The 22,620-nt window shown below is 34.9% G+C and overlaps 1 protein-coding gene across 2 annotated transcripts in view; it reads left to right on the top strand.

The window, feature by feature from the left end:
* The window catches only part of LOC129744286 (synaptotagmin-2), a 104,972-nt gene that overhangs the window by 77,957 nt on the left and 4,395 nt on the right, over nt 1–22,620 (top strand). For both annotated transcript variants that reach the window (XM_055736738.1, XM_055736737.1), the window contains exons 2-5: nt 2,736–3,126; nt 5,033–5,214; nt 5,277–5,584; nt 5,650–5,770. In XM_055736738.1, coding sequence (XP_055592713.1) covers nt 2,900–3,126; nt 5,033–5,214; nt 5,277–5,584; nt 5,650–5,770 — 838 coding nt within the window. In that variant the 5' untranslated portion in view covers nt 2,736–2,899. The remainder of the gene's footprint in view (nt 1–2,735; nt 3,127–5,032; nt 5,215–5,276; nt 5,585–5,649; nt 5,771–22,620) is intronic.

The following is a 22,620-nucleotide window of genomic DNA, read 5'->3' as shown; positions in this document are numbered from 1 at the left end:
CAATACTAAATAACTCTAAAGTAACAATAAGATTCTGATTCAGTTAAGCGTTCTTGGAGCACGTTCAACCAAATGCTGTGTAAATAACTTTGATATGAAAAAAATATTGGTTAAGTCATGGCCGTAGGAACGGGGCAGGGGGGGGGGTGGGTTTGGGTATTAAACCCCCTCCATGAGGGTCTAAAACAGTAATCGAGCGAGGTATTCTACTCTACACTCGAAACTTTAAATTCAGAACATAATTATGATAATAGAGCAAGGTTAATCAAGAATATCAATCTAGACTAAAAATTAATGCAAAAATCTCAAAAATCCATACCAAGTCCAAAATTCTGTAACATTTTTCAAAATTTCCTCACTTGTTCATCGAAATTCAGTTCTGAATATAAAATTTTGAATTTAATTGAACCCTTTTCGAAGATTCTGATTCCATGATTCCCATAACCAAAATTTTATTCCTAGTTTTGTATTTCCGATTCTGTATTCACGTCAGGATTCTTGATTTTCAGGTTGAATAATCATAAAAAATTAGAAATGAAAGCTGCCTTGAAATCCTCTTTAAATTTAGTTTTGCAATTCATATCTAACTTAAATACTGTTTTGCGAGATCATATGCATTTTCAATATTTTGATAATAGTTTTCCGAATATAAAAAAAAAAGTTTTATATCCAAATCCGAAGTTCTTAAATTTAATTCTTACACAAAATTCAAAAAATTAAAGCTTCGAAATGGCAATCTAATATTGAAAAGTCGGATTCAGATCTTTGTAAATTCATATTTGAATAGATTATTCATATAGTGAATTTAGATTATACCTGAACTGCAGAATTTGAATAACAGTTCATAAATGAGAGCTCTAAAACTTAGCTCATAAAATTCTGATCTGGAATAAGATTCGGATATTGTATTTTTTTTTGTACATTTCAGAAATCGTATGGAAATTCAGATACAGATTTAAAGCGCAATTTTTGAATTCAGGTTCAGAATTCAGATTCAGAATGCAGATTCAAAATTCAGAAAAAAAAAGTTTAACTTGTAATACGGAAGAATGTAAATAAATACGAAACATCTCGCCTTTCGCTTGCCAACAGTGTGCCACACTTCGAAGTATAACTCGAATGGACTGAATTTGAGTGTTTAATTTTATTCGACAAAACTGAACACAACATTCACCGTAAATTAAAAATGCTAAATTTGTAAAATTTTGTCCAGAGGTTTCTGAGATACAGAATGCCGAATGTCGGTGTTTCTCGTCATAGATTTCTTTGTGGTCCCTAATGAGTTAAGATTGCGTGTTAATTCAATTAGCAGATTTCAATTTTTTAAACAAAATTTGCTTGTAAACACAATTTTATTAAAAATCACAAATATAAGGAAGAATTTGCTTTCTTTGTTTTATCAGAAAAACCCAAAATTTAATTAAAATAAATCATCCACAACAGGAAGATAGGGCTAATTTGATTTGAGTGTATAGAATAATTTTTTTAAAGCAAAGCAAAATTCTCCTGAAAAAAAGCTTATTTTATGCCCAAAACGAATAAGATTGATCAACCAGACTCTTAAACAAATGCAAAGATTTTAACCATAAATAAAAGCGAATTTAGCTCACCTTTTAGAATTTGAGTACTTAAAAAGTTTTGAAGTACAAAAAGGCTAAGGCCCTGGTTTAAGTTGGTTGAAAATGATTATAGATTTGAATTTTTCGACTGAATCTTAGTTAAATTGCTTTTTATTCTTACATAACCTTTTTCGACCAAATTGTCCAAAGTATTTATTGATAAATATTCTCATGAGTATTTCAAATTTTTAAAACCAATTTGAAATATATTTGTTATTAGACGAAGGATTTTTCAGGATACCAAATTCGCCGTTTAAATGCATGACTTGAAATATTTTTTCCTTAATAACATGTTAATTTGCGAGAAACGTGGGAAATAGCCGTGGCCGTGATTATGGCAAAAAACCGTGTAAATAAAAGTCATGTCAGAAAAACTGAGCGAAATCAATCCGAGAACAAAAAAAAACTTAGTGTACTTTCCATAGATATTCCTCTTCATCACTTTGGCAGATGGTATACGTATAAGTTTGGCAATACAATTAAGCTTTTTTTAAGAATTTCCTAAATGTCCCGCTTTTTTCTGAAAGTATCTGGTAAACCTAATTAATTGAATTACTTACTTACTTAATGATCCCGCGCCGATCCTCCGGTGCATAGGGCCGTGGTAAAAGACCTCCACTGTTGACGATCCGGAGCCAGCGTCTTCACCTGGTCCCAGTCAAGATTCTCGTCGACAGTTCGAATTTCAGCGGCTAGGCTTCGCCGCCACGAGTTTGAATTGCATAAATAAAATTTGTACACATTTTTTTAAGTAATTTATACTCGTGTTGCGCTCAAGACAAATGGACATTCTACTAAGGACTTTGCTAGTGGGATTTCATAGCATGACCCAAGTGTGTACTTTCCATGGGCCAAACTCATCTATCAATCTTACCCACGTAGATGGAGAAAACTGTCTTGGAGAAGATAAAATAAGAATGGATACATCACAACCATATGCTACCCTCATATGTTTGCAACAGTGAGCAATATATCTTCTAAATTAGATTAGCTTTACTATCTGTGAGAAGTTTGACCAATTTTTTGCACCGTTCTTTACAGTACCAGGCTGACAAAATCAACGAGAAAGGATTAAAAAGCTTATTTTTAATGTTGTTTATTTTTCTCTCCTTCTAGATTAATTTGGATTTGTTGCTTAGGAAACAAAAGCAAAAATGGTAGATATTGTTGCTATTCAAGCTCCAACTTAAAAATTGCTCAAACAACAGGACACAAATAAAAAATCGCGAGAAGCAGCACCGATCAAAACAGTCTCTAAATAAAATTCAGACAGGGCCGACATGAAAACCCTGGATAGTATATTCGATCAGCTGAAGGCCACCGGAAGCAGCGGAGAATGGCAAAACGTATCACCGGTGCATTTGATCCTGTACGTGTGTGCTTCCTTTTTGGTGGTGTCCCTGCTGGGACTGCTCATCTACATCACCTGCTCCAAGAAATACCGGCTAAACTGGTACGAGAAAAATTTGCTCGAATCGGCCAAAGACAGGAATGGGTACGGTCGAAAGTAAGTAATAAAAATCACTAGTTTACAAAATTTTTAAAAAATCGTGAACTTGATTAACTGGCCAACATTTTTAATGTAAAATCGGGCGCTGAATCCGAAAATGAAATTCAAAAAAATCTCAGTAGAACCGTTTTTGAGTTATGCTCCAAATATGAAATTTCGGAAAAATTAAAAAAGTTCTTGTACTTAGATTAAAATATCTCGGACGGCATAACAGTAATTTGAAATCTCTCTTTTGCATATTGAAGGTGAACAAATTTTCTATCGATCACCTGAACACTGTTTTTGCGTTTGACCAACAGTATTGTTGATATTAGTGGCTTTATGAGGAAGAAAATTATAAAAAACGCATTTTTTTAGAGAAAATTTTGTTTCTACAAAAGTTTTAAACTCGATGGTAGCATTTAAAAAATCTGATTTTCTTTTGCGCTTAAATGTCAATTTAAAACGAAGATTTCAAGTGGTTATTTATTAAAATAGGTTGAAATTTGAAGAAGTTATGGCTACTTTACCATAACTGTAATTTTTGCAGTTTTTAATAATTTAACGAACCGCAGTACACTTATCATAGTATAGGAAGAATGAAACATGATAAATCTCACTCGCACCAAGTCAAAATTATTTATTAGCTTACCAGAAAGTCTCATGCCAAATTTCAGGAAGATCTGACCATAGGGAGGGGTTGCTTGAGTCTCAAACGTGAATAAAATTTTGAGGTATTTTGCCCGGAAGGAACGAAAAATACTGGTTTTTCATCAATAACTTTTTTCATCACTAGCTGATTGTTTTTTTATGGTTGATTTTCTTAAAGCCTAAGTTGAGACAAATATTTCACCCGAAGACTGTAACTCGATTGGATTTGAAACAGAAAAGTTATTGCGGTTCAAAGACCGCAAATTTTGTCCAACACGCATTGAGTACTTTTTACCCATTGCGATTTATACGACAATTTTCGACCAAAATACAATCTTTGAACCGCAATAACTTTTCTGTTTCAAATCCAATCGAGTTACAGTCTTCGGGTGAAATATTTGTCTCAACTTAGGCTTTAAGAAAATCAACCATAAAAAACAATCAGCTAGTGATGAAAAAAGTTATTGATGAAAAACCAGTATTTTTCGTTCCTTCCGAGCAAAATACCTCAAAATTTTATTCACGTTTGAGACTCAAGCAACCCCTCCCTATGGTCAGATCTTCCTGAAATTTGGCATGAGACTTTCTGGTAAGCTAATAAATAATTTTGACTTGGTGCGAGTGAGATTTATCATGTTTCATTCTTCCTATACTATGATAAGTGTACTGCGGTTCGTTAAATTATTAAAAACTGCAAAAATTACAGTTATGGTAAAGTAGCCATAACTTCTTCAAATTTCAACCTATTTTAATAAATAACCACTTGAAATCTTCGTTTTAAATTGGCATTTAAGCGCAAAAGAAAATCAGATTTTTTAAATGCTACCATCGAGTTTAAAACTTTTGTAGAAACAAAATTTTCTCTAAAAAAATGCGTTTTTTATAATTTTCTTCCTCATAAAGTCACTAATATCAACAATACTGTTGGTCAAACGCAAAAACAGTGTTCAGGTGATCGATAGAAAATTTGTTCACCTTCAATATGCAAAAGAGAGATTTCAAATTACTGTTATGCCGTCCGAGATATTTTAATCTAAGTACAAGAACTTTTTTAATTTTTCCGAAATTTCATATTTGGAGCATAACTCAAAAACGGTTCTACTGAGATTTTTTTGAATTTCATTTTCGGATTCAGCGCCCGATTTTACATTGGAAATTACCTTCAGTTTACTGAGTTCAAAAATGCTGTAAACTAATTAGTAATTAGTTTTATTCATTTAGTGTGAAGCTTGTTGAACGAAACTGGAGTTTTACAATAAATTTCACTTTACAGGCAGGAGAGTCAAAACAGTTGTCCCATTCCATACAACGTGGATGCGATTCCAGGGACTTCCCGCTACTTGAACCGAAATAATGGAAGTCCACTGGCCAAGGCAGACGATCCACCCTTCTGGGCTGCCCAAGGCTTGTACAAGAAACCCAACAACACCTGTCAGCTTATCGATTCTTCCGACGGTAAACGAAAATAACATTAGATTAGAAATTCTTCTTCAACATTTACAGATTTTTTTTTACAGAAGACAATCCAGACGACAGTGCCGACTCATCGAGCAGTTGCAAATCGGTAATTACCGTGGGACCTGTCCCAATAGCTCGTACAGATAAACACGTGGTCCTAACGACAACTAGTCCAGCAAGACCCACGACTTCCACGGTGAAGGCGAAGAATGGAAAATCCTCCACATCAGGAGAAGATAAGCCCGATGGGATCCAGAGTTCGGAATCGGCTCTGAAGCTGGATCCCAACGACGATTCCCGAGGCTCAATTCATCTGATGCTCAACTACGACCCGAGTGCGGGGATACTGAACGTGAAACTTGTAGAAGTAGGTTTCAGTTTATTTTTTGAAGTATTTTTTTAATCTGAATTTTTCTTCTATTTCAATTTTAGGCTCAAGACTTGCAACCAAGGGACTTCAGCGGAACAGCCGATCCGTATGCGAAGATAAGGTTGCTGCCCGACCGGAATAACATGTGGCAAACTCGAGTGCACAAGAAAACTTTGAATCCTGGTAATGTTCCCACAGCCCATCATTAAATGACTCGGTTTGATTTGTTTGCTACACTTTCCAAAAATGAATGAAATTTGTTGAATTTCATTCAATGAATTAATTTTTTTTAACTTTTCAATTAATTAAAAATTTTATTTATTTGTTCACCATATAGAATAAATTTTAGTGTCATTCAGATGCATATTTCAACGTTAATCAGATGCAATCTTAATATCTGATAAAAGAAAATTATTCTAATATTTTGGAATAAATTTTATTTTCTATTTTCAACACCTGATGGTCTAAAAACAGTTTTAAAGATTGTTTTGAACCTGTCATCAAACTCTCTTTTATTTGCTTTATTTGTTCCTCAGTAATCCACTCCTTCCAGTGTGAGGAAGTGTCTTATACCGTATTTTTTTTCACCTGGAGGCAAACTAGAGGCAACCTAGGTTCGCTCTAACTGCTGTCATCGTGCTCATTTATTGCTCGAGAGGCAACCTAGGTTCGCTCGAAAAAGGGACGGAGTCGCCCTGAGAAGAAAGACAGTTTTGCAAGAAGTTCACCAATACTCTCAACGTTGTTGTCAAAACATTAAACAGCTGTTTTTGGCTGAAAGCAAAACAGTTGAAATAATGAACCGGAAAATGATTATTGCCGCGATTTTGAACCTCTCAGCCAAGCAAAATCGTACTATCAGCTGTCCAGTGCAATCCGGACACGAAAAAAGACAATCCGGATGTGAAGAACCGAATGAAGAAATCTAGAAGGGAGAACAAAATGACAGCTGCATGTAAACATTGCGCTCGTTCTCACGTACACCTACATATGGAATAACTCGAAACCCGAAAGTCATTTTTTTTTATTCTGACGGTTCCAGAGCCAAATCCGGAATCAAAAAAAAAATACGTCATTAGGGCTGTCCCAACGGTAGATGCAAAACACGGTTTTCGACCACGCTAAAACAATCCGGCTGGCACCGGTGGCGTAAATTGCTGTTTTAGCACAGTTATCGATTTCAAAATTCCCAACAGTTATACGCCTTTGTTCCAAATTCATGCAAATTTGGAACAGGATTTCAAATTATACGACAGACCGATTTAGTTCACGGTGAGAAAATTTTAGCCAACAATGATTTCTTTCACACATGTTTGGGTAACATTGGGTGTGATAATAATTTCTTTTTGAGATATTATTTGAATGTTTTTTTAGCTTCAACCACCCTATACGTAAGATACATTGAGAAAAGATGTTAATAAAAACCATATCAAGTATAAATAATAGATGTCACATTATTCTCGATTTTATAAATAAATAAGAAAATGTTTATTGTTTGTTCAATAATTTTTGTATTATTTGAGATATTGAGATATTTTTACTGCCCCTACTCGCATAAGGGCATCCGCAGCAATCGCGAGCAAAGTGAAAATGCTCACGAGTTTTATGACTTTCATACCGCACCGGGGGTGAGTATGAAGGTGAGAAAAATAGGGCCGTTGCCGTCGGGACCGACAAAATCACCAAATTTGCTCACTAGAAAGGGGCGAGAGCAAACATGCACTGAAAAAAATCTACCGTTTAATGCTGAGTTAACAAATTACGTTCAGAGTGTAAAGTTTGTTGACATTCAGTTTAGAATTCAGTTTGCCACGGATCGATTTTAATTTTTAATCGTCACCAGACCCATTAGACGGACCATTAAAGGAAACAACGCTGCGCTACCGATCGAGCTGGACCCGTCCAAGCTTCCCCCGCTTCCGAGCGGTGCCTCAGTCGAGAATGACGACAGCAGCAGCAGCAGCTCATGGTCGAGAAAAAGTGAAAAGTGAAACTGCATTGTTTAAGGTGCCGCCAGCTCACACAGTGCTCCGGTGCACCAAGAGTTCCCGGCGACAAGTGCTGCAAAAAACCCCTCCGAAGAACATATGGATGACCCAATGTTGGAAACTCTCCCCACGCTCATAAAAAAAGTCGTGGAGTATTTCGCAGGGCTTGCTGGTCAAACTGCTGGAGCGGATATCTAATGGCTTTCTTCCGGCTAAGGCTAATGACACGAAACAGTCACCAACTTCAACACAAGCTTGGGAACCGGAGTCAGTCACACCGGGCAAAAAAAAAGAATTGAGTGAGGATGCTTCTTGTATATTTTCAACTGAAAATGACGACACTTTTGTTTTCCAGGAAACGTTCGGTGACCAAACGTACTGCTATCGGAAGCGGTGATGATTTGAGGATAGAAGTCGAAAAGAATTCCACCGACTAAGCTGGCAGCGGTCTCATGCATTCATGGGAGCCAGCCTCGAGCTTTATCCATCCGATCTAGCAAAATACGAATGGAGGATGTTGAATTCTGTTGCCCCAATGGCTAAATTTTGTCCATTTCAACGAGTACGTGATGCTTTAAAATAAATAATGATAATTATAAAACGAATTTTTTCTTTTATTCTGTATCGATCGGATGACCTTTTAATGAATCGGCTAGCTGCAAACACGATTAGGAGGATGTATGGAGTCGAATTATTGTTGTTTAAAGTAGAAGTTTATTTATTTAAGTCGCTGAAACGCTGGCCGGGTGTTTCCATCAGTAGTATCTTCAGCATAGATTGGTTTGAACGGGTCAATGACAACATGTTCCTCCATCTCGCTACACCTGGGCGAAAGGTTTCGATGCCGAAGTCCTGGGACCAGCGGCGGAAAACCTCCTGCTTAATAGTGGAGGCATATTTCGCGCAGGTTCCGCTGACTTTTGGATAATCCCGGCAGCTGCTGCCCGGTAGTTCTTGCTGCACTCGCCACCGGATCCGATTGCTGGTCGCTCGAAGCTGCTTCGCTCTGCTGCTGCTGTAGGGCATGTTTAACTAGGATGTCGACTTTGATGTCACTTTATACAGATAGCAGCACACCCGTCGAAGAACCGCCAACAACCCAGGCCCTTTTAAGATCCACCATTCATCGAAATTTAAACAAAACAACTCACGACGCCGAAAATTTACTCGGTTCGTATGAGTTTAAGATTTTCTGCCAAAAGTTTTCTCAGTGCTATGCTAAATTTAAAAATGATAAATGGTGCCGCCCGGTGCGCGAAAGAGTGTGTATCCTAAAACCGGTCCGCTGAAATGAGCAAATCCGGGCCGCGTTTACTCCCGTATTAGTGCGTTTGCTCTAACAGTCCCATATGAATTTTCGTCAATTTTCATCTAACCTGACAGTTTGTCATTTTGAACATAGGGCTTCAATATAAAACAATAAAAAAAGAGATTTTGTTCTAGAAATTTCGAAAAAAATATCAACTTGTGACTGTCTCATACGGAAAATACCCGCATAATAGTCCCATATGTGAAATACCACGAATTTGGTTACTTTTCAATGCTTCTTTCGGCGAAATAGTCTTTGATTTATTACTTTGAATCATTTAAAAAAGATTTCACTCACTCGATGTCGAGTTATACACCTTAGTTTTCGAAGCCAGGTCAGTTAGAAGGAAGGAATATCTTCCTAAGCGAAAAACTATCAGATGTAATCAAAAATCGTAAAAAGATTCAACTTACAATGCGGAATTCACGATATTTTTTCCAAAAGTATGTTTCTTTTAATGAAAATTGTATTGAAAGGTTCAAAAATGATCAAATTTATGCCTTAGGAAGAAGCTTGGTGAAAAAAACATATTCTGTATGGGACTGTTATGCGAGTAGATTTAAAAAAGGTTTGAAATATGCTCGCATAACAGTCCCATAACGAAAAAAATGGTGCTCCCGACCTTACCAATGACCCAATTTTGAAAATTTCAGGTGTTACGATTTATTATGACAACCTAGAACACATTCCATCTAATGTTTTTCGTTTATGCTGAAAGTTGTGGTCACAATTTCAAAATATATTCCAAAACAGAAAAAGCTAATTTTCTTGCTTGCTTGTTATTGCATATGGGACTATTATGAAAGTAGGGGCAGTTTAGTTTCGTATGGATTGCTCGGAGTTTTCGTCAATATCAGCATATTTTTCTGTATCCATACATAAATTTGCAAATAGTGAAACAAGTTTTTGTCAAACAAAAATGTCGACAAATCAAAGGAAAATTTCCTTCGACTTTGGGATAAACATTTCTCGTTTCCTTATCAATGCCAGCAATAACTTGAAAAAAAAATTGCTTTTTCATTTCATTTTAACAAAATTTTATTCCATTGATTCAAAGAAATTTGATTGAATAAATTGAAGAATTGTTTCAATTGAACTTTTTTTTCTCGTTGTGTAGTCATTTTTGCTTTTAAATTAATGAAATCCTGGTAGAATAGTTTAAATCATTGTTCTGTCAAAAAGAATATTCGTAGAATTCATTTTAAGACAATTAACCGTGAAACTCAAAACTTATGCAATTTTTCTAATAAAATGGGTTTTTCCTTCTCAATTATTGAATGTCTGCAATGAAAGTGTTTCCGTTTTAAATTTGCTCCTACACCGGTGGGGAGTGGGTGTTTTAGCCGATTCTGAAATTTCAAATTTTGCTTAAACTGGTATACTTAAAACCAATATTTACGCCTGAACCGTTGCAGGTGCTCTTAGACTACAATTCTATCATGGACACATTTTCCGTGACTCAATAACGTCACATGTCACATTTGGCTCCGTTTTCTTAAAAGTTCTCGAACTATGCTGAAAAATACATACTTATCAAAGTTCTTCGAAATAACATAAAAATATTATTAAAATACTCTTCATACGTATATAACATACCATCCTTAATGGAACTTGATCACATCATCTTTTGGTGATTGGCAACATTGCCAAGCAGCGACTATGGAAAATTCATCAAACACCTCGGCAATCGGCAACCCTTTCTTTTGTTTGGTTCCGACATTTGTTAGATTATTGACAGATGTCTGGTCAACATGACATGTCGTCAGTGATGTCGACATCGCTGATGTTGATAAAAACTCTAGTTTGGGGACTCAACGACAATATTATCGCTGAATCCTCAAACCGAAGTTTTCGCCAACATCAGCGAGAGCGACATCACTGACGACATTTCGTGTTGACCAGACATCTATCAAACATCTTTCAAGCGTCGGAACCAAGCAAAACAAAAAGCTCAAAAACAGGGTTAAATGTATTGACAGGCATTTTTCATTGTCAACTTCGAATTTCAAATGCACTGATTATTTAGATAATTTCATCAGAATATTTCAAGACTCTATAAAGGGTGATACGGTCAAAATTTGGTCAAGGGAAAACGCGTGTAAATCGGAGAAATCGTTTATTTAAAAAATCAAATTAAATTTCTTTTTCAAGTTTAATTAGTATAAAATTCAGGAAAAATATTCAGTTAGGCTTCCGCTTTTCTAAATCCGAATTGCCGGGCCTTACGGCTAACCCCTGCCATCAGATTTTGTACAGCCACCTTGTCCACCTTCTTCGCCGCAGAAAGCCAGTTTGCCTTGAACTGCTGCTCGTCCTAAGGGCTGTCCCAACGGTAGATGCAAAACACGGTTTTCGACCACGCTAAAACATTTCGGCTGGCACCGGTGGCGTATATTGCTGTTTTAGCACAGTTATCGATTTCAAAATTCCCAACAGTTATACGCCTTTGTTCCAAATTCATGCAAATTTGGAACAGGATTTCAAAATATACGACGATTTAGTTCACGGTGAGAAAATTTTAGCCAACAATGATTTCTTTCACACATGTTTGGGTAACATTGGGTGTGATAATAGTTTCTTTTTGAGATATTATATGAATGTTTTTTTTTCGCCTCAACCACCCTATTCGTAACAAAAATTGAGAATAGATGTTGATAAAAACCATATCAAGTATAAATAATAGACGTCACTGTAGGGAATAAGATAAGGATATATAATACAGATGAAATGAATGAAAAAATATAAATGAAATATGTGGCATCACTGTTCTGAAAAAGGATATTCATTGACAGGATCTGCCGTTAAATAGCGTTTAGCGGAGAGGAAATCTTCTAGAGAGAAAGAGATAGACGAACACGAACGGAATGAAAAAACGGATCAGTTTTCAGACTAAATTCATAAGAAGCGGTTCGGTTCTGATTTACATCGAGGCGTCAATGAAATACGCGAGATTGGTAGGAAAATGATCGGTCGGTCTCGACAATGGCGCGGTCGGTTCGATTTAGCCGTCAAGAATTAAGAACTGATTCCTCTCTCAGATGGGAGTGGAATACCTAGATTTCGGCGTTCGGTGAAAAATGTGGTTTTATGGTACGCAAAATGGCTGAAATAGTGGAACTGAAAAGAAAGGAGAAGATGTCGAAATAGAAAATGGCAGAAAATTTTAGTGGAATGGCAACAAAAAAAAAATGTAGCAGTTGATTTTTGTTGTTGCAGTGACTGTTCAGGAATTTCAAATCGGATTAATGATATTTTATGCGTGTTCAATTGGTAAATGGACAATGTGTGTGATACAAACTCCTGAGAGGAGCAGTATCCTAATTATTTTTGAAAAAAAAAAACAAACCCCCGAGAGGGGCAGTAAAACTTGGATTGTTTGGTGCAAACCCCTGAGAGGGGCAGCACGAGGAAAAGGAAACAAACCCCTGAGAGGGGCAGTTTCAGAAATGATGTTAAAGGAAGGTACAAACTCCTGAGAGGAGCAGTAACAGGATTGATGTAGATGGAAGATACAAACCCCTGAGTGGGGCAGTATCGGAATTGATGTTTGAACGGTACAAACTCCTGAGAGGAGCAGTATCAGGATTGATGTTGATGGGAGATACAAACCCCTGAGTGGGGCAGTATCGAAATTGATGTTTGAGAGGTACAAACTCCTGAGAGGAGCAGTATCACGGTCGATATGTAGGAAGATACAAAACTCCCGAGAGGAGCAGTGTCAAATTTTCTGATCACGGGATGTACAAACCCCTGTGCGGGGCAGAACTTGAATTTATATTCATACTATGTGCAAACTACTGAGAGTGGCAGCACGATGGTTATAAAGGGTCTTAAAAAGGGACAAACAAACAAAATAATAGAAAATATTGCTCAAAAAAAAATTTTTTTGTAAGATGCTATTTGATTTATTATAAAATTTCAAACAATTGAAGATGGATACAAGGAAGAAATAGTGAAAAGAGTTCGAAAATAATGGAATTTTGTTGAATGGAGGACAGAAAATTAGTACTAAAAATAAAGTGTGTAAAATAAAAAAAAATGATGATAAAAAGTTAGAAAGGAAAATAAAGTATTAAAAAAAATGAAGAAGGAAGAAAAAAACCGACAAATAAAATTAAAACCCCTTAGCAAAAAGAGAAGAAAAAGAAATTTCGAATTATGGGGTTTCACTTAAGTAGAGGTTAAAAAAAAAGAAAGTGCAAACTCCTGTGGGCAGCAACACTTAATGTTAAAAATAAGGAAGAGGAAAATAATCGCAAACTTTGAAAGGGCAACACAAATTTGAAGAGGGTTACTGGAAGTGGAAGAAAATAATGGAAAAGAAAAAAGTGATGAGACAATCATAATTATTCTAAAAAAGGAGCATAACATTCAGATGGAGAAATCTAAAATCTAGATAAAGCATAGGAAAAGGAGTAATCTGATAACAAAATATTTATAAAAAAAAAGAAGTACTCATAGTAGAAATTTGAAAAGAAAGAGCGGAAAATGGAAGATAAATGCGATAAATAGAGAAAGATAAATTAATAACCAGTAAAGGTATAATGGATAAACGGAAAATTAAGATATTTTAAGAAAAAGAATCATTTGATTGGGGAAAGGAAAAAAAATGACACAGAAAAATAGTAGATTTTACTTTAAATAAATTACGGTAGATAGTAAAAACTTGAAGAAAAAAATTAGAATAAAATAGGATGAGAGAAAGAAAATAGATATTCTAGGAAAAGGGAGTATCACAACAGTGAATATTTAAAAAAAATGGAAGAATTAAATTGAAAAGGGTAAGAAATTAGATTCGGTAAATGGAGTTCAAAAATAAAGCATGAAAAATGTAGAGAAGGACATAAGAATTGAATATGAAGAGATATTGGAGGACTAAAAATTTAACAGAAAATAGAAAAAGTAAAAAGAAGAAAGAAAAGATGAGAAATAGAAAATGAAATAAGTATCGAAAGTATAGTGTAAATAATAAAAAAAAGAGTTGAAAACGATACTGAGAATTGATAATTAATGATTAAATGTACAATGAAGATGAAAAACGAAAATATTCATAATAGAAAACTGATGAATAGTGGGTAATGAAAAGTATGTAGCGCTAAAGGGAGAAGGAAAATTGGTTCACGGAAAAAGCGAGAATCGACAACTGGAAAATGGTGATTAAGATTTTTCAATAAGTTTAAAAAAAAAATTGAGAATGGACAATCGAGGCTGAAAAAGAGAGAAAAAGAATTTTTCAAAAAAGGAAAATTACGAAAGTGGAAATAAACTAAAATAAAATGTGCTAGTATGGAAAATATAAAAAAAGATGAGATTTGAAAACCGCGAAAGAGAACGTAAAAGAACAAACCCCTGAGAGGAGCAGTTCTGATAATTGAAAAAGTTGCAAACCCCTGAGAGGGGCAGCACGACATAAACCCCTGAGTGGGATAACACTATAGAGTTTGATGGTTAAAAATATCAACTGAGACTGACTCTGGATTCCTAAGTTGAGCATACGGTGATTTAGTTATACGAGTCCTGAGTATGTGTAGTTGAGTTTTATTTTGGAACATTAATTCTGAAACTTTAGGTGCTTAATTCAAATCCTTTTTCTAAACTTCGAATTCTGACTTTTGAGTGTGGGATCTACAATTTAAGTCTGTGTGTTCGAGCATGAGAACTAGTCCAAATCTAAAGAGTCCGATAATGAAACCTGATATACACGTATAAGGTCAGGATTGTAAAACGATCAGGGAACAATTTGAATGCGAATGAGTGAGTTTTTAAGTTGAAATGATTATGGTTTTGATCTGAGGTCTGATATAGAAACTTTGCGACTTAACGTGAAGGACTGAGGCGGAATAGCTACATGAAAGCTTCTTGTGATACTGTTGCGAAACATCTTTAAAGATGGAGGCTACAAAAAGACTGCTTAAAGCGAAAAATATTTGAAAATTTGATCAAGAAATATCATTTTAGACTGGTTCTTCCCTGAAAGCGGAGTTCGTGAATTGACAAAAAGTAGTATGCTCCTTATTCTCGGTAAACAGTTATGATCGATGATCTAGAGTCATGGGTTCTGAATTTTGAGGAGTGTTGAAGATATGCTTATTTAAAATTATGAATTGAATATGTACTTATTGATGATCAAGGTTAAAGTTTTGCTTTGAATGCTTAATGCTGGGTTAGATGTACAAATCATAATTCTGTTGGATAATTTCATCTCAATTTTAAGTTAGGGACTGAGATAAATGCTACAATTAAATGCAATGAAAACAGAAAGCATTAAACAAAATGAAATTAAAAAAAAAATTGATGCGATAGAGATTTATGGAGAATGGGAGAGTTATCTATAAAAGAACAAAGTTAATCCTCGAAGTGCGGAATTTAATTAGGAAGAATATTAATTATTAATCTTAATAATAAAACATATGCACTTTGAAGCAAAAGTAAGAAACCATAATCTTTTAAAAATTCAAAAAGTAACGGATAAAGAAACACGCAAACATGAAAAAGCCATAAAATTGGGAAGCAATCAGAATATAATACAAAGTGAATATCAATGAATTATGAAAAGAACCTTAACAAAGTAATAACGTCATCAAGATGAGAAGAGAACATTGCTGTAAAGCACGATGATGGAAGATAGAGAATGAAATGTTTAAAAGAAGTAAAAATGGAAATGTTTCAATTGGAAGGGACAATTGATACAGTAGATATCTGAATCAAGACAGTATGAGAATTGAGGTAGACGGAAATAGTTTGGAAAGGAAGATTTAAGAGATGATGAAGGCCCAAAAATGAACAGAAACGTACGAAAAAAATTTATTTGAAGAGAAAGGGAAAAAGAAATATTTAAAAGAGGAAGAACATTAAAGGAAAATTTTGGAGAAAAAAATGGAATTTTCAGGAATGTGAATCACAGTAGACAGAGCAAAATAGGTTTAAATGATCTTTTGATGAAGGAGGAAAAATAAACAAAACCGAGATTGAGTAAAGTTAGACAAGGGAAGATGACGTTAAACAAAAAAAAAGAAGGGAACTTTGGAATAGTAAAATGGAACAGTCTCCAGGAGGCACATTTATAAAGAAAGTGCAAAACAAATCATGGAATCGGGTTGCGAGCGAACATAAAAACGATGCTGTCCAGGACCGTCAATAATAAGTAACAAGGATTGTTTGGTTCCGCTTATTTGAACGGGTTGGTCCAAATCGTAATTGAACTTCAATGAAATAAAGTTTATTAATATTTACTGGGAGCAATTGAAAATTTGATTATGAATTTTATTAAAAAAAATAAACAAAATTAAGTTGAACCTAAATTTTAGTATAGAGGTGGAGACGAATGTAGGGAATAAGATAAGGATATATAATACAGATGAAATGAATGAAAAAATATAAATGAAATATGTGGCATCACTGTTCTGAAAAAGGATATTCATTGACAGGATCTGCCGTTAAATAGCGTTTAGCGGAGAGGAAATCTTCTAGAGAGAAAGAGATAGACGAACACGAACGGAATGAAAAAACGGATCAGTTTTCAGACTAAATTCATAAGAAGCGGTTCGGTTCTGATTTACATCGAGGCGTCAATGAAATACGCGAGATTGGTAGGAAAATGATCGGTCGGTCTCGACAGTCACATTATTCTGGATTTAATATAATTAAATAAAAAGCTTTTCATTTGGGCTCGACGAATTACCTAGTGAATCCAGTCAGGGTTCTAAAATTTGAAAAAAATAAACGAAAAGAAATTTTTTATACTTTTTCGATGAGGAAAAATAAATGTTTATTGTTTGTTCTATCATTTTTGTTTTATTTGAGATATTGAGAGATTTTTAGTTTCGTATGGTTTGCTCGGAGTTTTCGTCAATATCAGCATATTTTTCTGAATCCATACATAAATTTACAAAGTGAAACAAGTTTTTGTCAAACAAAAATGTCGACAAATCAAAGGAAAATTTCCTTTGACTTTGGGATGAACATTTCTCGTTTCCTTTATCAATGTCAGCAATAACTTGAAAAAAAAATTGCTTTTTCATTTCAATTCAACAAAACCTTATTCCATTGATTCAAAGCAATATGATTGAATTAATTGAAGAATTGTTTCAATTGACCTTTTTTCCTCGTTGTGTAGTCATTTTTGCTTTTAAATTAATGAAATTCTGGTAGAATAGTTGAAATCATTGTTCTGTCAAAAAGAATATTCGTAGAATTAATTTTAAGACAATTAACCGTGAAACTCAAAACTTATGCAATTTTTCTAATAAAATGGGTTTTTTCTTCTCAATTATTAAGTACCTGCAATGAAAGTGTTTACGTTTTAAATTTGCTCCTACACCGGTGGGGAGTGAGTGTTTTAGCCGATTCTAAAATTTCAAATTGTGCTAAAACTGGCATACTTAAAACCAATATTTACGCCTGAACCGTTGCAGGTGCTCTAAGCAGTTTTTTTGGTCTTCTTTAGGTTCCCCTTGACAATAGCCCAGTATTTCTCAATAGGGCGTGTCGTGACTGATGCATTTTGTGGTTCCTTTATCTCTCTTCCATTTCCACTTTTTCTTTCCTACACTATTAAAATTGACACGACTCGCAAGAATAACAATCTGCGCTTATCAACAACACTTTGCTAACTGACCCTTCTCGACCAGACCCGATTCATTTACTCTCGGAGAAACTACCTATAAACATACAAACACTCTCATAAATTGTAGTGGTCAACTCGCTTGTTTAATTTTATGGTTGCCAGTCCACATTCTAGAATTCATTCGAATATTCTCTTTTATTGATACTTGATCTAAATACGGAACAATCACTATTAGTTTGTCCCTTCGAAGTTTAATGTCATTTACATGATAAATATTATTATTAATTATATTCTCTACAACCTCCAATATTCTCTACAGGGCGGAGCTTTGGCGTGTTGGGAGGGTTCTTGTTCTTGGGAACCACCTGCACGTTGTTGGCGGCGTACCACTCCATGGCCTTTTTACCGTAATGGCAAGATGCCAAATCCGGCCAAAACAGTATGGAACAACCGTGTTTCTTCAGGAAAAGCAGCAGACGTTTATTCAAACACTCTTTCACGTAAATTTCTTGGTTGACAGTCCCGGAAGCTAGGAAAATGCTGCTTTTCAAGCCACAGGTACAGATGGCTTGCCAAACCAGATATTTCTTCGTGAACTTTGACAGTTTCATGTGCTTGAAAATATCTACTACCTTTCCCCTTCCTTTTACCGTATAAAACTCCTGTCCAGGAAGCTGCTTGTAGTCGGCTTTGACGTAGGTTTCGTCGTCCATTACCACGTGTGGTACATACCAGTTAATAGGAAGAAAAAATAAGGATCAATGATTTAGAAATCCGATTAAAATGATACCAGTTTTGGCTTATAACTGCTGAATTATTCGGTATTTTAAGCTAAATATGGTTTGTATGTACCCTAATACTTCAAGCTTTTCTTTGGGCAACTTAAAATACATAAATTAAGCTCTTTATTAGAAAATATTTAGAGAAAACGTTCGAAATCACTAATCGAATTCCTCCAAAACAGAGGTTTTTGCGATGCTTTTGGAAAGAGTGTCTCTATCACGGACATCTCTTTGGTTGTACATGCAGGGTGTGACCAAGAAAGACATTCTTGTAACAGTTGTTAAAGTATATAAGTGATGGAAAAACCTAGCTCGATGATCAGTGGCAAGCCGTGTTCCAGCAAGATGGCCAGCAAACAGTCGGTTTCTAGCCATTCGGGTCCCAGCCGTCCGGGTTCTAGCCAGCCGAGGTCCAGCTAGCCGATGAAATCGATGGCATCCCGCAAGCTGTTCGAGAGGGAGCTTTTCCGAGATACCGACGACATGGACATTGAAGACGGCCCTGGTTACGACACCACGCAGTCAAACTTCGTCAGCAGCGTCGTGTACAGCCTCCGGGATAGCGCTTTAGCCGTCGTATTTTGTTTATCATCGCGATTTGGAGTCACTACCTTCTTGTAAGTCGATAGTCCGGCTCGTTTTCTGGCTCGATGCACGGTTGTAGACGATACACCCAGCTTATTTGCGGCATCTCAGAGAGAGAGGTTAGGGTTTGCTTGAAACTACCGGCAACTCTCTTTGTCGTCTAAGCGGCTTCCGGTTTTCGATTTCCCCCGACCCAGACTTCCTGGCTGTCGACAAACGTTCCCCAAACACTTTAATTACATTTGTAACGGTTGATTTGGCAACTTTTATCGATTTTGCCAGCTTTGCGTGCGAGTAGCTCGGATTTTCGGGATGCGCGAGCAAAATTTTGATACGCTGCTCTTCTTCCTTGGACGCCATTTTGACAACTGAATAGTGAATTCCAAAATCAAAATAGAAGCAACATTCTACACACACACCTTCAAAATGAGGGGTGTTCAGGTTTTTCAAATGCAAAATTGAAAGAAAGACGTCAAGTGGATATTGACCAAATTTTGACCGTATCACCCTTTAATCATTAGCTTTCTTTTGAATGGTAAATCTTGTAGTGTTGCAAGATTCTTCTTAAATTTGTAAATAGAGGATTTACCAGTAAGCCATACATTGGGGTTCAATTTGCATTGCGTGTGAACCCAAAAAAGTGACGTTCTCCAAACAAATTTCAAATTTAAACCCGGGTACCTAAATCTTATTTTAAAAATAAGCAAAAATTCGGTCGTTCGTTTTGGCCAAAAAGCCAAACAATATTTCAATTCCTCACACCTTTATGCGTAATCCCGATTAAGAAACCTTTTTTAGCCATAAGGTATTTTAAACATAATCTTTCATTAGTTTTTTTTTTGCTGAGATGATCCATTTATTTTTTCAAGAATTTAGAAAATGTGGTGAGCAATCATAATTAAATGTATTCACCCTTCTTTTCATGTTATTTTTATTTTTTCTCGAAAAAATTCTCAATAGTGTGCAATGACGAGTGCATGAAAGGAAAAATAATGAAAAACAGTAATACCTTTTGATTTTACGCACAAGAAAATTAGAAATAAATGCTTGATCATAATTTTAATTGCACCAATGATATTTTAGTGCCTGGATAACGTGGAAGTTGAGGATTGAGCTGGAAGTATTTCTGCAATAATAAAGAGGAGAAGTAGACTTTATTCGCGTATTAAGCGGAATACTGATTTTATCAAATATTTCATCGAATATGTGTATAAAAACTATATTTACACATGAGCAAGCATCTTTTTCCTGTACATTTGAGTAATTTGGTGAAATCTCCTTTGGTGAAATCTCCTTCAGTTTTCGAGAAAACGATTTTATTATAACAGTTTTCTAAATTGCTGAACCTCAAATCGCGCGGGTTAAACGCGCCTATTTATGTTTTAGGTAAAATTTCTGTTTTTTTTTTGCAATACTTCCGTATAATTTCATTGGGAATGCTAGAAACTGATAATTTTCATACGACAAAACTGAAGTTTTATAAAAATCTACGTCTTTTATAATTTTATTGGACAAAGCAAAAGTTAGGGTTGCCATATTATGAAGTCAGTTCATCCATAAGAAAAACTTTATCAAATCTGTTTTAAGTTCTTCAATTCTCTCTTAAGATGTTTATTAGAGCTTAGACTCGAAGTTTTAATGATAAAAGTTGTATTCTATTTAACCTGTTATCCTCTATCCTAATAGAGACATTTTACAAACATTAAGGGGCATATAAAAATATTCTTTCACTTTCAAATCATTATATAACCTTCATTAAAGCTTAAATTTGTTTTACTTTTCAAGTTCATTTGAATAAGACAAAAAACCATCCAAATTTCTGTTTTGAGCTTCTTTGCGCATAATTTTTAAAAGTCAAAATATTACATAAAAAACTATCGAAATTTTGTATGAATTATTAATTTTTTTAACAAAACTCTGTCTTGCATTAGGGGCCGTTCACATACCACGTGGACAACTTAGGGGGGGAGGGGGGTATGGAAATGTCCACGCTTGTCCATGGAGAGGGGGTAGGGGTTTGTGTCATGTCCACGTGGACATACTTTCAAAATATTTTCTAAAGGTGAATAAATATTAAGATGTTTAAACCAAAATCTTAAAAGTTCATGTTTACACAATAAGAAGCTACTTGGAAGCAAGCGATAAATATGATAATTTAGAAATTTAATATTTTAATTTTTTTTATATCAGTAAATTCTTATTCGATGTTATTCAAAATCAGCCATTTCTATAACAAAAAGGCCAAAAGTGGTGTTTTCTAACTGTCAAATTATAGGTATTAAAAAAACTATTTCAAATTTGTCCACGTGGACATCCGGGGAGGGGGTAGGGGTTTGCCAAATGTCCACGCTTGTCCACGGAGGGGGAGGAGGGGATCAAAAATTTCATTTTTCTGTCCACGTGGTATCTGAACGGCCCCTTATTAAAGCCAGGGCCCGATTAAGCCATCGAGGGCCCGAGGTAATTAAATGCCAAATTCAATTCGAAATTTATTCAATAAACTCTATCACCAACTAAACTTCTCTGTTTTGTAAAAATTCAAAGATTAAAAAATTAACTTGATGAACAGTATCCCTAAAAAGCTCCGAAAATCTGTAAAGGAATCCAAATAAGTGTAGTACCTTCAAAAATAATCTCGAGTTGTCAATACTCAGAAAAATCATCAAACTGAAGGAGCTTGAAAATCTCAATGAATTTAATCTCTGTTTTAAAATCTAGAAGAAGACAAAAAGTTTTTTTTAGAATTACTTATGGAAATTCACAAATCAACTACGAGAATGTTTTTATGATGAACATAATTTGAGAATAGACGGTCAATTGAAAAAAGATATGCTGAACTCAGGATTTTTACTTCAGCATAGGATAATTAAAGAAGTATCTTAGAATCAATAATATAAGACTTTGGTTCTATCAACTGGAAAAGTTTCAATTCGAATTTCAAATCTTTTACTTAACTTTTAAGCAATCTCTAAGGGATTTCAAGCATCGAGTTAGCTTATTTATCCCCACTTATACTGCATTTGGAATAAAAAAATCAATAGTGAAACTCAGTATTGCCGATTGGTCAAATTTAAACAACTACAGTAGCTTTTCCATTCTTGTTGTTTTTCTCAAAATTGATAATAATTTTGCATTATTTTTACTTATACCTACACTGAAAGAAAAATCATGGTATTCCAAAATGAATAAAAATGTTTAATTTTACCATACGTTAATATTGTCGATATAAATAAAGTTTTAGTTATGTTGACGACTTTTTGGTTAATTTTACCATGCGGGGCAGAAAAAAGATGGTAAACCTTAATGAAAAAAGAGGTTTAATTATACCATGCGCAAAATTTGTTGATAAATATGAAGTTTTGGTTATTTTGACGATCTTTTGGTTAATGCTACCATGCGGGTCAAAAAAAAATGTGGTAAACCTACATAAAAAGAGGTTTAATTTTACCATGATGATGATTCGAGAAGACCAAAATAAAATCTTGGGACAACCGCGGAACACCGGAAACAAAATGTCGAAGGAATCTTCATCAAGTTAGGTTTTGCCATTTAGTTCCTGATCCAGTGTTAATGACAAAAATATTATTTGTGAAGAAAAAAATAAAAGTGATGAATAAATAAACCAGCATTTTAAAAATTTGAATGATTTCATTGAATGCATGGATAAATTACCATAGTTTTGTCTTAAATACCATGGCATAGTAAAATTGACCGTCATTCTGCCATAACGCACAATAACACGTTCACATGGTAATTTTAACTAATGTGTTGTTCAAGATAAACCAAAACGTACTCGAAAAAAA

This window comes from Uranotaenia lowii, chromosome 2 (assembly GCF_029784155.1).
Source record: "Uranotaenia lowii strain MFRU-FL chromosome 2, ASM2978415v1, whole genome shotgun sequence".
Classification (NCBI taxonomy): Eukaryota; Metazoa; Arthropoda; class Insecta; order Diptera; family Culicidae; genus Uranotaenia; species Uranotaenia lowii.
Note: the sequence above shows the minus strand (reverse complement) of the source record. Positions and strands in the feature narration are given on the sequence as shown.